The sequence below is a fragment of the Mus musculus genome, chromosome 18 (assembly GCF_000001635.26).
Source record: "Mus musculus strain C57BL/6J chromosome 18, GRCm38.p6 C57BL/6J".
NCBI lineage: Eukaryota > Metazoa > Chordata > Mammalia > Rodentia > Muridae > Mus > Mus musculus.
The window spans coordinates 5,738,990-5,756,572 of NC_000084.6; the positions used below are offsets into that span (position 1 = coordinate 5,738,990).

The following is a 17,583-nucleotide window of genomic DNA, read 5'->3' on the forward strand; positions in this document are numbered from 1 at the left end:
ATTACCAAGTGTTCAGCTTCCAGTTAGACCCAATAGCAGGCCAAGAGCTGTCTTTCAAAAGGAGACTAGTCTGCAGATGATGGTAGAGCCTTGCTTCAAAATCCCAAAGGTTTCTTCTGTGTGGATCACCTATAGGGGCCTGCCAAAGCTCCAAATAGCACCCCTGACTGCCACTGACATCTCAAGTACCATAGGGTTTACTGGACCATATGATGCAAATGGTAGAGCAGCCTGCATAGCTGCTTCCACATGGTGAAGAGCCTTCTGTTCCATGCCCCACACAAAGCTAGCAGCTTTCCAAGTCACTTGGTATATGACTAGAATGATACACCCAAGTGAGAAGTTTAGTGGCTATAGGGTCTAAATAGACCCAAAATATTGTGCTTTTTTCTTGGTGGTGGGAGGAGCCAGGTAAAATAACTTATCCTTCACTTTAGAAGAAATATCTCTGCATGCCCCCACACCACTGGACTCCTAAGAATTTCACTGAAGTAGACACTCCTTGAATTTTGGTTGATTTATTTCTCATTCTCTGACACATATATGTGTTACAAATGAGACCAAGGTAGTTGCTATCTCCTACTCATTTGGTCCAATCAGCATAATGTCATCAAAATAGTGCACCAATGTGTTACTTTGGGGAAGAGATAGACAATGAAGATCCTGTCGAAAGTGATGACATAGGCAGGAGAGCTAATATATCCTTCGGGCAAAACTGTAAAAGTATACTGCTGGCCTTGCCAACTGAAAGCAAATTGCTTCTGGTAGTCCTTATGGACAGGTACTGAGAAGATATTTGCTAGATCAATAGCTGCATACTAGAAGATGTGTTAATTTTCTTAAATAAGGACACCACATCTGGCACAGCAGCTGCAGTCAGAGTTACCACCTGACTGAGTTTTCAATAGTCACCTGTCATTCTCCACAATCCATCTGTGTCCTGCACTGACCAAATAGGAGAGTTAAAGGGAGATGTGGTAGGAACCGCCACCCCTGCATCTTTCAAACGCTAGATGGTGGCACAAATTTATGCAATTCCTCCATGGATGTGATAATGGATGTGATTCACTATTTTCTTTACCAAAGGCAGTTAACTGTAAAGGCCTCCTTCCATTTAGCCCTTCCAAACATTGTTTTTATTTCAGACCTACTTCCACTGGACTCTGTCGATCTCCTACAAAAGCATTTATCCTTATTTTTTAAAGCACTTTCAAACTCAGTGCCTTGAAATGTTTAAGTGATGACCCCAGCCTCTGCCTCACTGTTGTGGTTTTGGTATTTCTTTCCCTTGAAGGTTGAGATTTGCTGGTTTCATATGTCAGATAATTCTGGACTGAGCTTTTGCAGTAGGGTTAGATTTCTGATTTTTTTTTTTTAACACTTGGGGTTTAGCAGGCAGTATACCCAGTTGTATGTAGGCTGTAAGCAGTGAGCCCTTTGCTGGAGGCTTCGGTTTCCTAATCAGTCACAGTACTATTTGGATCTGTCCTGTGCCAATACCCAGTGTCAGTGGAATGGGTGGTGACCTAGACTGTGTGTCAGTTCTGTGGTCAGATTCAGACATAAACACTTTGCGTAGAGAGCCAGGGGCTGACTAATAATCTAACGAGGTCACTTTCCTGAGCATTTCCATTGTCATGAACTCACCAGAATTTGAGGTTCCCTGGAAATTCCCCTTGTCAGTCATCAAATCAAAGGTCTGGGACTTTACTTCCTCCTTGGCTGCTGCAGTCCTGCAGCTGCATTCAAGGAATGATGCAGAAGACTGGGAGGAGGACTCCTGTGTTCAGTCAGGCCGGAGCTCCCCTTACTCCCAGTTTGCAGGTGCCTTGACCACTGTCATCATTGTCTCTACCTGGAAACCACTGCAGGGCTGAACAAAAGAACCTGGAAGAGAACTTGACATTTTTCTCTTCTTTGAGCCCCTTTCTGGTACATAAAATTAAACTGGACCATCTCATCCAGGCCATAGGATGCCATAGTTACTAGGGCTGCTGGTGTCAAAGGACTCCAACGGTGACGGTGGTACTTTGGTACCGTCTCCAGAATACCTGCTGGACTTAATCTCCTTGCATCTACAGGTGCCTGCTCTGTCAATCTCCCCGCTGTCAGCAGAAACATGTGATAGGAATCATGGACCAGTTTGTGCCTTCTTCATCCCAGTTGAACCTTGCTTCACATTCCATCTTTGTCCCTGTTGGCATGTCCTCACAGACATCATGAACTACAGTTGCTGAGGCTTTTCCAGGGGGTTACACAGCTTGAGTGTTCCTTATCTGAAGTGTTTCCTATCTGTCACTTCTTCAGATCTTAAGATACTAGCGTAAAAGGAAGCAGCTGAGCATACCTAAGCCAAACCATAAAGCCCAAAATACCCTAATAGCCAAAACTTACTTTTGCAGTTTTAAATTAGGCATTTTCAATCTGTGCCACAGATATTGGCATATTATTAGAAGCTAGGAAGATACAAAAAAAAGGCAGAATAGCCTGGAAAAGTACAGAGAGCAATATCTTACTCTCAGTTAAAGTTTCAGCACTGTGAAGTTTGAATTCAGGAATTTGCTGGCGTTTGCTGTCTCCATGGGTTTTCCTCAGCAGGTCAGTATTGTTGGGACCAGGCATGGAAAAGCTGAGGCAGAGCCTTCACTGCCCCTTAGAGATGGCTGTAAAAGTTTCCATGAACAATCTAAAATGATGAGAGACAGATGCATATAAACCTTAGAATGTGAGTTTTAGAGTTCAGCACATATGCTAAATAGTGACTTCTGACTTTGACAAGTTCTGCCATCCATTCACAAGCAAACCTTTTAGATTTTTAAATGACCTGTGTTTGCCATCTCTGTTTTCCTTACCAGGAATTATCTTATGGCTAAAATAATGACTCTAAATTTCCAATATAATTTACCTATTTTAAATGAATATTATTTTTGACATAATTGCATATCTGTAGAAATTTCACAAAGTTATAGATTTATAAAATTTCAGAGACTTTACATGTCCTTTAGATGGGTTCCCCCAATTCTGCAAAATGATAATTGAAGTCACAACTAAAATACTGACACTTGCATTCACAGTCAGGGCACAGAGCTCTGACTTCCATGTCAAGGCTCCTCAGTTACTTTAGCCACTTGCCCCTCCCCCACTCTTCTCCATGGCATCACTAGCCCCCAGCGATCATTGTTGCCATCATTTTAGGAATGACACAAATAAACTGATGAAGTAAAAACTTGTTGATTGGTCTTTTTCACTTTCCATGGTTTTTGGTGATTCATCTGGTCACTGTGCATATTATAGCACAGTCCCTTTAACTGGTCAGAAGTAATATATAACTTATTATATCTGCCGTTCCTTGGAAAGTCTTAATCTAAGAAGTTTCTCTTGATTATTTATTCACTTTGGAATTTGGACAAAAGGTCTCAGGAATACTGTTAGTTCCCTTTTCTCCTCTTTTCCTATTTGTCCTTGTTTATCAAGCAAGGATTCAACCTTTGAGCCAAACCCCTAGCCCATCACATTACTTTATAAACATCTAGGTTAACCAGTCATAAGGTATGAACATTGTTGTCTTCTAGAAAAAAATCCATATGCAAATAGATTTTATTGTCTCATTCCCCTTGTATTTCCAGAACTAAGACGTGAGAACCTGAGGGAGAGTTCTCATGTGTCACCCAGGATGCAGACTAGTGACCACACTTTCCATTGCTGTCCCTGTGAATCTGCCCTTGTACTAAGCCTGCAGAAAACAGAGAAGAGAATGTTGCTAGGAATCTCTTCTACAGTGAACAATTAGTGCTCACACTGTATGTCAGCACTGCATTGTAAACTCACACTGTATGCCAGCACTGCACTGTAAGCTTGCACTGTATGCCAGTACTTCACTGTAAACTCACACTGCAAGCCAGTGCTGCACTGTAAGATCATACTGTAAGCCAGCACTGCACTGTAAACTCATACTTTATGCCAGACCTGCACTGTAAGTTCACACTGTTTGCCAGCACTGCACTGCACTCTGTGTTTATTAATCAGCTATTCTAGTTCTTCAACCAATATTTTAACCCCAAAATGAGGGAAAGAGTAGAGACTTCTAGATCTTAAAGCAAAGGAAAACTAGTAGGAAAATAAACAGATAAATCTTTGCCAGGTATAATTTTGAGAAGGTATTAATGTGTAGAATATATAAAGAACTACACAAATTAAACACACACACAATAAATGTGCTAATGAATTTAACAGATTGTTCTCAAAAGAAGAGATATAAATCCTTAGTCATCAGAAAAATACAAATTCACGTGACTTTGGGATTCTAAGTCCCTGAAGTCAGAATAGCTATCATCATGAAAAAAAAAAATAACAAATGTTGGCAAGAATATGGATAAAGAGGAGGACCCATGTACTGTCAGTGGGAGTGCAAATTGGTGCAGCTACTATCGAAATCTCTGGAGGCTTTTTTTGGAGACCAAAGATAGAGCTAACATATGTCTCAACTATACCAGTCCTGAATCCATGGCCAAAGGACTCATCTGTATCCTACCTACTACAGAGATCCTGCACATCCATGTTCATTGCATCTATAGTCATGATAAGCAAAGAAATGGAGTCAGGCTTAGATGTCCTCCAACAGATTAAATGGAAATGAAAATATGGTATATATACCATTCATCAATAAAGAAAATGGAGGTTGATCATCAAAAGAGCCTAGGCTCTCACACCAAGAAGCGATGAAGGAGAGTAAATGAAGAGCTTACTTAATTGAATTGCAAATGGACTTTTCATTAGATGTAATAACTAAAAATAGAAAAATCAGTAATATCAAACGCTAATGTTACCGGTAGCATCAGTGTTCATATTATGTTACCAAGTGGTAACTGTTTTACTTGTCAGTTAAAGGAAAACGAAGGACATATGCACAATAAGGAGCTATAACCATTTTTAAATTACAGAGTTGGCATATTATTATGTTTGAAGTAGATGCATTAAAAAAGGAAGAAAGCCAAGAAAAAGAACGAAGGAGGGAAGGATACTTGATAAATCCTAATTGTCATTTTGCCAGCAGCAAGTACCACTGAAGAATTCTCTCTCATAACTATCTACTTTAGACAGCTTTTCCATATTTATTTGAAAAGTGTATATATTGTAATTGCCTTTCATATAATGATTATCCTTAAGTATCCATGTAAAGGTTGATAAATTTTTTTAAAAATCTGCTGGTCAAGCATGGGGGCCATACCTATAATGTAATACCAACATGCACAAGGCAAAGCAGGGCGATTGCTATGGATTCAAGACCAGCCAAGACTACAGTGTAGAACCTTGTCCTCAGAAAACAAAAGAAAAAAGTGTGGAGAGGAGAGGACAGACTCAGAGAAGGGAGGACTGCCGGGATTCCCCTGGCACACAGTCCCCAGGCCTAGAGAAGGTATGTTCTCAGATGCTGCTCTTTTTCTCAGTAGTCAAACTCAAGAGAAATGCTTGACTGACATCTTCAGTGGAATTAGATCGGGGTGTAAATAGCTGCTGTTTAATATAATGTTGCGAGTATTCTGAATATAATTAGGAACATACTCTGTTCCAATTCAAAGTAAGTTCACCATTTAACACTGTGTCTGCTGTGAATGCACATTCCTAAATTATTATAATTAAAATGGACCTGAATATAGGAAGCAGAATTTTTCCTGCCCCAATGTATACATTAACTCTATTCCACATAAGATATTACAATTAACTCACTCTGAATACAGAGGTGGCATGTGAGAAAAATAAACCTCTATTATAATTCGTCAGTGGATATGATATTGAACCGAGTAAAAGGAGAAACTGCAGTGCTGTGTGTGTGTGTCTCACAACAGGGTGTGGCTTTGTCCTGCTCCTCGAGGAGTATGACAGTCAGACCAGCCTACGTTCAGCCTCTGTTCCCTGTTCCTGTGTGTCTAGCAAGGCATTGGTTTGACCAGGATCGGTTGCTTCGCTTTTTAACTTATACAGTGGGCTACTGTGAAGATCAATAGACAGGAGCTGTGAAGCATCTCACAAAGTGCCTAGAGACCAGACATGTGGCTTGGAGAAGAAATGGGGGAACCTCTGCTATTTATAAGCACTGCCCCTACCTATAAGTAAAGCTGTTCTCTTGAGCCTCCCAACCTTCCAGGAATGTGTTGCATTCCTTATGTAAGAGATGCAAAATTACCTCTAACAGGAAAGCTCAGCGGACCTCAGAGCTGGGGATAGCCCAACTGTCCTCTAAGAATATTGTAGAAAATTGTCTTAGGGCTTTGTGTATAGGTGTATATGGAACAAACATTTCATATTTAGATTTGGTTCTGTCCAAACGCTATCTCATTTTTTTACATCAGTATTGAAAAATCTGAAAATTAAATTATCTGTTGTCCAAGAATAGTCCAGATAAAGTGTACTGAACATATAATTCTAAAACAAGAATATTTCCAGAATTATCTGAAACTGGTCTGACTTTTGTTTCTTTGAGACACTGTGACAGAAGAATCTGACCAATTTTATTTTTATAAAAAAAGCACACTGCCCATTTTTAAAAGAAAAATTTCAAGATAAAATATAATCCAAACTCGGTTTCCTTTTTGCATTTCAAAACTTACAATACTTGTGAATGTGGAGCTGCCTTAACCCCATGTTATTTGCTTTGGTCAGGAAAGAAAGGGCAAGGAGTCCTAGAGCCAGAAGCTCAGGGAGGTGGCGCGGGTGTGTGTGGAGACCCGTCACTTGCCTTTGATGGAGGTCTTTGTGACATTAGCTTTTGAATTTGTGTATCCTGAATTTAGTGTATTTCCTCATCTTTTATCTTCCCCTCCTTATATGGTTAAGAATTTGAGCATACAAGACACTACAGAAAAACTGGATGGTTGTAGTATTTAAGTATAATGTAAAATTACAGGTTTATATGATATAGATTTTCCATCTATACATGTGAGGAGTATAATCTATGGATAGTCTAAAAGTCTTCAGGTGATACTTTGAATGTACATGACGATTTTATCAAAGTTAGAAAAGTGCAGAACTCGTGACCATCTTGAACTGAGTTAGTTAGTAGCTGTTGTGCTTTGAGTTATATATCCACAGAAATCAGAAGACAGAAAATAAGCAGTGTCTCAGATGACACTGACAAGACAGATGACAATGTTGATTGAGTTGAGTGAGCATGTCACAGAAAACAAGAATCAGCTTTTATCTTGTGAACTCAATGAGTGTAGACGAAAATGAAAATCAGTTCCAATAAACAAAGAGGCTTGCTCCTAGGGACCAAAAGGACTTATTCCTAAGACAGGCCACCTTCTGTAGTGGGCCCAAGCCAGTTAAGAAGCAAAGGAGTCTCTGTCTGGTCCAGGCTTTGTCTCTGTAACTCCTTCCATGGATATTTTGTTCCCCCTTCTAAGAAGTATCCACACTTTGGTCTTCCTTCTTGAGTTTCATGTGTTTTGCAAATTGTATCTTGGGTATTCTGAGCTTCTGGAATAATATCCACTTATCAGTGAGTACATATCATGTGTGTTCTTTTGTGATTGGGTTACCTTACTCAGAATGATATCCTCCAGATCCATCCATTTGCCTAAGAATTTCATAAATTCATTGTTCTTAATAGCTGAGTAGTACTCCATTGTGTAAATGTACCACATTTTCTGTATCCATTCCTCTGTTGAAGGACATCAGGGTTAGTTCCAGCTTCTGGCTATTATAAATAAGGCTGCTATGAACATAGTGGAGCATGTGTCCTTATTACAAGTTGGAGCATCTTCTAGGTATATGCCCAGGAGAGGTATTGCTGGATCCTCTGGTAGTACTATGTTCAATTTTCTGAGGAAATCCACCAAACTGATTTCCAGAGTGGTTGTACCAGCTTGGAATCCCACCAGCAATGGAGGAGTGTCCTTTTTCTCCACATCCTCGCCAGCATCTTCTGTCACCTGATTTTTTGATCTTAGCCATTCTGACTGGTGTGAGGTGGAATCTCACCTGCCCCCACCTGGGAATCCATCCCATAAACAACCACCAAACCCAAACAATATTGCAGATGCCAACAAGAGCTTGCTGACAGGAGCCTGATATAGCTGTCTCCTGAGAGGCTATATCTCCAGTGCTTGGCAAATACAGAAGTGGATGCTCATAGTCATCCATTGGACTGGAACACAGGGTCCCCAATGAAGGAGTTAGAAAAAGTGCCCAAGGAGCTGAAGGGGTTTGCAGCCCTATAGGAGGAACAACAATATGAACTAACCAGTAACCCCAGATCTCTCTGGGACTAAACTGCCAATCAAAGAAAACACATGGTGGAACTCGTGGCTCTAGCTACATATGTAGCAGAGGAAGGCCTAGTTGGTTATCAATGGGAGGAGAGGCCCTTGGTCCTGTGAAGGCTCTGTCCCAGTATAGGGGAATGCCTGGGCCAGGAAGCAGGAGTGGGTGGGTTGGGGAGCAGGGCAAGGAGGGAGGGGATAAGGGATTTTCAGAGAGGAAAATAGGAAAGGGGGGAACATTTGAAATGTAAATAAAGAAAATATCTAATTTAAAAAAAAAGAAACAAAGGAATGAGTGGGACCCTTCAGTCATCTCTTACACATGTCAGCATCAAACATTTTCCTGTGGCCTATAAGTTAAGCAGGGCCATTAAGATGCAAGCCAAACCCTCGTAGCCTCATTAGTCACAGCATGGAGTAGATCCTGTCCTCCAGAGCCAGGGGGAGCAGGGAGCATGGAGCCCCAGTGCTGCCATACAGATCCCACAGTCGCCGTTCCAAAGGAATGTTCTGCTTCTCTTAAACCTTGAATTCAGAAAAACATCTCTTCCATAGTGCTATGGTTAATTTAAATGCTTAGAGGCAAGAAACCAAGGGGAAATAGATTTGTTTAGAAAGCAGTTTTGCTGATATGTCTAGCTACAGGTGAATACTTAATCTGCTTTCTAGGAAAATGACACAACTCAACTGAAAGGATTGTGTGTGTGTGTGTGTGTGTGTGTGTGTGTGTGTGTGTGTGTGTGTGAGAGAGAGAGAGAGAGAGAGAGAATGGAAGGAAGAGAGGGAGGGAGAGAGGAGGGAAGAGGGGGAGAGAGAGAGGGAGAGGGAGGAAGGAAGAGAGAGAGAGGGAGAGAGAGGAAGGAAGAGAGAGGGAGAGAGATAGAGAGGAAGGAAGAGAGAGAGTGAGGGAGAGAGAGGAAGGAAGAGAGAGGGGGAGAGAGGGGGGGAGGAGGAGAGAGGGAGGGAGAGAGAAAGAGGAAGGGAGAGGGAGAAAGGGAAAGAGAGAGAGAGAAGGAAGAGAGAGGGAGAGAGAGGGGAGAAAGGAGAGAGAGAGACTCAGAGCCAATGCACAACTTTAAATGTTTTGATAGGTGACTGTGGTGTGATCAGAGACAACAAAGGTAGATTTTCCTTGATTGATCATTAAGTGAGAAAGTTCTCAGCTCTCCCACTTTGTCTGAGTTGTGCTTAGTATAAAAAGATGAAGCACAGCTCTGAAGCATAAGGTGCTTTGGGAATTCCAGCATCCACAGCACTTGAATCTAAAGCAAATGCGTTATAGATTACAAAAATAAGTAGAATACAGTTTTAGCTTTCAGGTATGTGCCCTACAGTTTCAAGAAAGATCATATGTTCTATCATGATAAATGAATTCTTACTTTGAAAAACGTGAAAAACAATTAGGTGGTAAAATAGCTTTTTATAGAGATGTGTTTCTCTCAGTGAAAGACAACGAGTGTGACTCAGATGCAGAAAATGAGCAAAACCATGATCCGAATGTGGAAGAATTTCTGCAGCAACAAGACACCGCCGTCATTTATCCTGAGGCGCCCGAGGAAGACCAGCGGCAGGGCACACCAGAAGCCAGCAGTCATGATGAAAACGGTGAGTACAGCTTAGCACGTGATCCTCGTTCTCAGGGTAAAGAAAGGGTTGCTGTTTCTATTCCTCTATTATGGGAGCATATTTCTACTAAAGGGAGCACTTAAGAGAAGCAGATTCTTGTGGGCACTCATGAGGAGAATCAGTACAGCATGGAGTTGATGGCTATTCACAGACAGAGTGACAAGCCAGGCGTGTCTCCAGTGCTTCGGTTACCTTCCACTGAGATGACAGCTGCTGTCAGAAGTGAGGAGTTTGGCCCATTCTGTTTTTTGATTGTCTTGGTTTGTTTATTGTTATTGCTTTAGCAAGTAAAAGATGGTAGGCTTGGCTGAAAGCACACAAACTTGGGCACAGTTGATTCTCTGGATCTGCTTTAGTCCAGGATGAATTCCCCATGAGTAAAGAAAGGGAAAACACAATCAAAATATGTCCAGAACTCCTAAACAGAAGTCAGCTGCCAAAGTCTCCTCCCAAGAACAGGAATCAAATGCAGATCACATGTAAATGTCCCTGTGAGTCATCACATGTAAATCACATGTAAATGTCCCTGTGAGTAATTTCTCTTCATATTGTACTGAGACTAGGAAGAGACTTGAAAATTTCAAGGATTTGAAGAGTTTTAACTTCTTAACTTTGTCTTTAATTTTCCAGGGTTCTTGGTTGAGTGGATAGATTGAGCTTAATGTTCAAAACAATCAGCTTTGGACTTTTTGGAGGAAATTGAGAAAAGATGGTATGAGTAAAGAAAAGAGAACTGAGATGTAAATCAGTTGGTAGACTCCTAAGTATAAGCAGAAATACTTAGAAGGCAGCTTGACAGCATAACCATTTACCAAGACAGTGGTAACAGGTTCCGACCTAGGACCTCCACAACCATGAGCTTTGAACCTCATTAACATAATTAGACATGAATTAGACATGAACAGGCCTCAAAAAGCTTTACTTATCCCCAGAGCAGCCATGCCACCATCTCTCAGCTGGCGCATCCTTCCTGGCAGGTCAGTACTCTAGCATGTAGGTTCTACAGTGATAAGTTGATTGACAGCTTTCCCTACCTTCCAGTATATGAAAGCTAGCCAGCAGGAAGTTTCCCAGTTACTTTGAGATTAATTTCTCTATGTCCTGAAGCAAAAGTGTATGGTGTCTTCAGGATTAGGGTCTTACCATCGAGTTCTGATGCTCAGCCAAGAGTAATGCAGCAGCCTGTGTTCTGGGGAGCTCCAGAGGTCTTCCCAACCAACAGTGCATCAGCACCAAGCACTGTGGCTCATTTAATGTGCATGCCTTCTGAGGGAGCATTGTCCCCCAGGGCATACTACTTTCATCCAGAGTCCTTTTTTAAATTATAATTTTATTAATTAGTAAGGCTTTTCATACATCTGTGGTTTTAATTAATTCACCCCAGCTCCTCATTCTATGATTCTGAAAACAAATTTACATTTACTTTTTATTGGTTTTTTGCTAGTGACCTAAAAGAATAAATTCATACCTCATGTTTAAGAGAATCCAGTGTACTGATTTATGAAAATAAATCTGTCCAGATATCATGACCAATCTGTATTTTTCCCAACTCATGCTTCCTGGTTGCAAGACAAATCATGAAAACAAGCCATAGGAAGCAGTGAGCACACATAGCTCTCTGGCTCTGAAGTAAGAGCAGTTTGGTTAATGGAGCCACAGGATATGGCCGTGCCAGTCAGGGCACAGCCAGAGCAGACCTTGCTTCTTGGCATTCAAGCCACATGAACTCCCTAAGACATGATGGGCATGCTGACAAGGGAGACGTTCAAAATGCTGGCTTCCCACCATCCTGTACAAAATATAACATATATGTCCGAAACTGATCCCTAACCAAACTCTCTATATCAAGTGTACTTGCAAGCTAGTAGCTAAAGATGCCATAATGAAATCTGGAGCTCTGGCTATTTAATTCCACTCACAGATTTTCAAATATTTCAACATGCTTGACTAGTCATTTAAAGTTCGGGTTTTCAATCCCTCCTCTGCAGACTGGTCTTTAAAGAGAGATGTTTAGTCCATGTGGACTTGAAATCCAGGACAACACTGCATGCTTATGATGAAGCATCTGAAGTGTTACCAAAGTACTTTAGGTCATCTATTTTCTAAGAGTTGAAAGAAAGTAGAGAGTATAGCTACAGTAAAATATCACTTATGAACTAATTTATTTGAAAAATAAAGGCCTAAGCCACAGCAGCAGCGGTCGCCATCTTGGTCCGGGACCCGCCGAACTTAGGAAATTAGTCTGAACAGGTGAGAGGGTGCGCCAGAGAACCTGACAGCTTCTGGAACAGGCGGAAGCACAGAGGCACTGAGGCAGCACCCTTTGTGGGCCGGGGACAGCCAGCCACCGTCTGGACCGGAGGACAGGTGCCCGCCCGGCTGGGGAGGCGGCCTAAGCCACAGCAGCAGCGGTCGCCATCTTGGTCCGGGACCCGCCGAACTTAGGAAATTAGTCTGAACAGGTGAGAGGGTGCGCCAGAGAACCTGACAGCCTCTGGAACAGGCAGAAGCACAGAGGGGCTGAGGCAGCACCCTGTGTGGGCCGGGGACAGCCGGCCACCTTCCGGACCGGAGGACAGGTGCCCGCCCGGCTGGGGAGGCGACCTAAGCCACAGCAGCAGCGGTCGCCATCTTGGTCCGGGACCCGCCGAACTTAGGAAATTAGTCTGAACAGGTGAGAGGGTGCGCCAGAGAACCTGACAGCTTCTGGAACAGGCGGAAGCACAGAGGCGCTGAGGCAGCACCCTTTGTGGGCCGGGGACAGCCAGCCACCGTCCGGACCGGAGGACAGGTGCCCGCCCGGCTGGGGAGGCGGCCTAAGCCACAGCAGCAGCGGTCGCCATCTTGGTCCAGGACCCGCCGAACTTAGGAAATTAGTCTGAACAGGTGAGAGGGTGCGCCAGAGAACCTGACAGCTTCTGGAACAGGCAGAAGCACAGAGGCGCTGAGGCAGCACCCTGTGTGGGCCGGGGACAGCCGGCCACCTTCCGGACCGGAGGACAGGTGCCCGCCCGGCTGGGGAGGCGACCTAAGCCACAGCAGCAGCGGTCGCCATCTTGGTCCGGGACCCGCCGAACTTAGGAAATTAGTCTGAACAGGTGAGAGGGTGCGCCAGAGAACCTGACAGCTTCTGGAACAGGCGGAAGCACAGAGGCGCTGAGGCAGCACCCTTTGTGGGCCGGGGACAGCCAGCCACCGTCCGGACCGGAGGACAGGTGCCCGCCCGGCTGGGGAGGCGGCCTAAGCCACAGCAGCAGCGGTCGCCATCTTGGTCCGAGACCCGCCGAACTTAGGAAATTAGTCTGAACAGGTGAGAGGGTGCGCCAGAGAACCTGACAGCTTCTGGAACAGGCAGAAGCACAGAGGCGCTGAGGCAGCACCCTGTGTGGGCCGGGGACAGCCGGCCACCTTCCGGACCGGAGGACAGGTGCCCACCCGGCTGGGGAGGCGGCCTAAGCCACAGCAGCAGCGGTCGCCATCTTGGTCCCGGGACTCCAAGGAACTTAGGAATTTAGTCTGCTTAGGTGAGAGTCTGTACCACCTGGGAACTGCCAAAGCAACACACTGTCTGAGAAAGGTCCTGTTTTGGGCCTTCTTCTTCGGCCAGGAGGAGGTCCAAATACAAGATATCTGCGCACCTTCCCTGTAAGAGAGCTTGCCAGCAGAGAGTGCTCTGAGCACTGAAACTCAGAGGAGAGAATCTGTCTCCCAGGTCTGCTGATAGACGGTAACAGAATCACCAGAAGAACAATCTCTAAACAGAGTCAACTATAACTACTAACTCCAGAGATTACCAGATGGCGAAAGGTAAACGGAGGAATCTTACTAACAGGAACCAAGACCACTCACCATCACCAGAACCCAGCACACCCACTTCGCCCAGTCCAGGGAACCCCAACACACCTGAGAACCTAGACCTAGATTTAAAAGCATATCTCATGATGATGGTAGAGGACATCAAGAAGGACTTTAATAAATCACTTAAAGAAATACAGGAGAACACTGCTAAAGAGTTACAAGTCCTTAAAGAAAAACAGGAAAACACAATCAAACAGGTAGAAGTCCTTACAGAAAAAGAGGAAAAAACATACAAACAGGTGATGGAAATGAACAAAACCATACTAGACCTAAAAAGGGAAGTAGACACAATAAAGAAAACTCAAAGCGAGGCAACACTAGAGATAGAAACCCTAGGAAAGAAATCTGGAACCATAGATTTGAGCATCAGCAACAGAATACAAGAGATGGAAGAGAGAATCTCAGGTGCAGAAGATTCCATAGAGAACATCGGCACAACAATCAAAGAAAATGGAAAATGCAAAAAGATCCTAACTCAAAATATCCAGGAAATCCAGGACACAATAAGAAGACCAAACGTACGGATAATAGGAGTGGATGAGAATGAAGATTTTCAACTCAAAGGTCCAGCAAACATCTTCAACAAAATTATTGAAGAAAACTTCCCAAATCTAAAGAATGAGATGCATATGAACATACAAGAAGCCTACAGAACTCCAAATAGACTGGACCAGAAAAGAAATTCCTCCCGACACATAATAATCAGAACATCAAATGCACTAAATAAAGATAGAATACTAAAAGCAGTAAGGGAAAAAGGTCAAGTAACATATAAAGGCAAGCCTATCAGAATTACACCAGATTTTTCACCAGAGACTATGAAAGCCAGAAGAGCCTGGACAGATGTTATACAGACACTAAGAGAACACAAACTGCAGCCCAGGCTACTATACCCAGCCAAACTCTCAATTATCATAGAGGGAGAAACCAAAGTATTCCACGACAAAACCAAATTCACGCATTATCTCTCCACGAATCCAGCCCTTCAAAGGATAATAACAGAAAAAAACCAATACAAGAACGGGAACAACGCCCTAGAAAAAACAAGAAGGTAATCCCTCAACAAACCTAAAAGAAGACAGCCACAAGAACAGAATGCCACCTTTAACAACTAAAATAACAGGAAGCAACAATTACTTTTCCTTAATATCTCTTAACATCAATGGTCTCAACTCGCCAATAAAAAGACATAGACTAACAAACTGGCTACACAAACAAGACCAAACATTTTGCTGCTTACAGGAAACTCATCTCAGAGAAAAAGATAGACACTACCTCAGAATGAAAGGCTGGAAAACAATTTTCCAAGCAAATGGTATGAAGAAACAAGCAGGAGTAGCCATCCTAATATCTGATAAGATTGACTTCCAACCCAAAGTCATCAAAAAAGACAAGGAGGGACACTTCATTCTCATCAAAGGTAAAATCCTCCAAGAGGAACTCTCAATTCTGAATATCTATGCTCCAAATACAAGAGCAGCCACATTCACTAAAGAAACTTTAGTAAAGCTCAAAGCACACATTGCGCCTCACACAATAATAGTGGGAGACTTCAACACACCACTTTCACCAATGGACAGATCATGGAAACAGAAACTAAACAGGGACACACTGAAACTAACAGAAGTGATGAAACAAATGGATCTGACAGATATCTACAGAACATTTTATCCTAAAACAAAAGGATATACCTTCTTCTCAGCACCTCATGGTACCTTCTCCAAAATTGACCACATAATAGGTCACAAATCAGGCCTCAACAGATTCAAAAATATTGAAATTGTCCCATGTATCCTATCAGATCACCATGCACTAAGGCTGATCTTCAATAACAAAATAAATAACAGAAAGCCAACATTCACATGGAAACTGAACAACACTCTTCTCAATGATACCTTGGTCAAGGAAGGAATAAAGAAAGAAATTAAAGACTTTTTAGAGTTTAATGAAAATGAAGCCACAACGTACCCAAACCTTTGGGACACAATGAAAGCATTTCTAAGAGGGAAACTCATAGCTATGAGTGCCTTCAAGAAAAAACGGGAGAGAGCACATACTAGCAGCTTGACAACACATCTAAAAGCTCTAGAAAAAAAGGAAGCAAATTCACCCAAGAGGAGTAGACGGCAGGAAATAATCAAACTCAGGGGTGAAATCAACCAAGTGGAAACAAGAAGAACTATTCAAAGAATTAACCAAACGAGGAGTTGGTTCTTTGAGAAAATCAACAAGATAGATAAACCCTTAGCTAGACTCACTAAAGGGCACAGGGACAAAATCCTAATTAACAAAATCAGAAATGAAAAGGGAGACATAACAACAGATCCTGAAGAAATCCAAAACACCATCAGATCCTTCTACAAAAGGCTATACTCAACAAAACTGGAAAACCTGGACGAAATGGACAAATTTCTGGACAGATACCAGGTACCAAAGTTGAATCAGGATCAAGTTGACCTTCTAAACAGTCCCATATCCCCTAAAGAAATAGAAGCAGTTATTAATAGTCTCCCAGCCAAAAAAAGCCCAGGACCAGACGGGTTTAGTGCAGAGTTCTATCAGACCTTCAAAGAAGATCTAACTCCAGTTCTGCACAAACTTTTTCACAAGATAGAAGTAGAAGGTATTCTACCCAACTCATTTTATGAAGCCACTATTACTCTGATACCTAAACCACAGAAAGATCCAACAAAGATAGAGAACTTCAGACCAATTTCTCTTATGAACATCGATGCAAAAATTCTTAATAAAATTCTCGCTAACCGAATCCAAGAACACATTAAAGCAATCATCCATCCTGACCAAGTAGGTTTTATTCCAGGGATGCAGGGATGGTTTAATATACGAAAATCCATCAATGTAATCCATTATATAAACAAACTCAAAGACAAAAACCACATGATCATCTCGTTAGATGCAGAAAAAGCATTTGACAAGATCCAACACCCATTCATGATAAAAGTTCTGGAAAGATCAGGAATTCAAGGCCAATACCTAAACATGATAAAAGCAATCTACAGCAAACCAGTAGCCAACATCAAAGTAAATGGAGAGAAGCTGGAAGCAATCCCACTAAAATCAGGGACTAGACAAGGCTGCCCACTTTCTCCCTACCTTTTCAACATAGTACTTGAAGTATTAGCCAGGGCAATTCGACAACAAAAGGAGATCAAGGGGATACAAATTGGAAAGGAGGAAGTCAAAATATCACTTTTTGCAGATGATATGATAGTATATATAAGTGACCCTAAAAATTCCACCAGAGAACTCCTAAACCTGATAAACAGCTTCGGTGAAGTAGCTGGATATAAAATTAACTCAAACAAGTCAATGGCCTTTCTCTACACAAAGAATAAACAGGCTGAGAAAGAAATTAGGGAAACAACACCCTTCTCAATAGCCACAAATAATATAAAATATCTCGGCGTGACTCTAACGAAGGAAGTGAAAGATCTGTATGATAAAAACTTCAAGTCCCTGAAGAAAGAAATTAAAGAAGATCTCAGAAGATGGAAAGATCTCCCATGCTCATGGATTGGCAGGACCAACATTGTAAAAATGGCTATCTTGCCAAAAGCAATCTACAGATTCAATGCAATCCCCATTAAAATTCCAACTCAATTCTTCAACGAATTAGAAGGAGCAATTTGCAAATTCATCTGGAATAACAAAAAACCGAGGATAGCAAAAACTCTTCTCAAGGATAAAAGAACCTCTGGTGGAATCACCATGCCTGACCTAAAGCTTTACTACAGAGCAATTGTGATAAAAACTGCATGGTACTGGTATAGAGACAGACAAGTGGACCAATGGAATAGAATTGAAGACCCAGAAATGA

At 42.3% G+C, this 17,583-nt stretch overlaps 1 protein-coding gene across 19 annotated transcripts in view; it reads left to right on the plus strand.

Annotated features, from left to right (window-relative positions):
- Window positions 1-17,583, plus strand: part of Zeb1 (zinc finger E-box binding homeobox 1) — a 184,142-nt gene that overhangs the window by 147,663 nt on the left and 18,896 nt on the right. For all 19 annotated transcript variants that reach the window (XM_030250410.1, NM_011546.3, XM_030250411.1 and 16 more), the window contains one exon: window positions 9,705-9,866. In XM_030250410.1, the coding sequence (XP_030106270.1) occupies window positions 9,705-9,866 (162 nt within the window). The remainder of the gene's footprint in view (window positions 1-9,704; window positions 9,867-17,583) is intronic.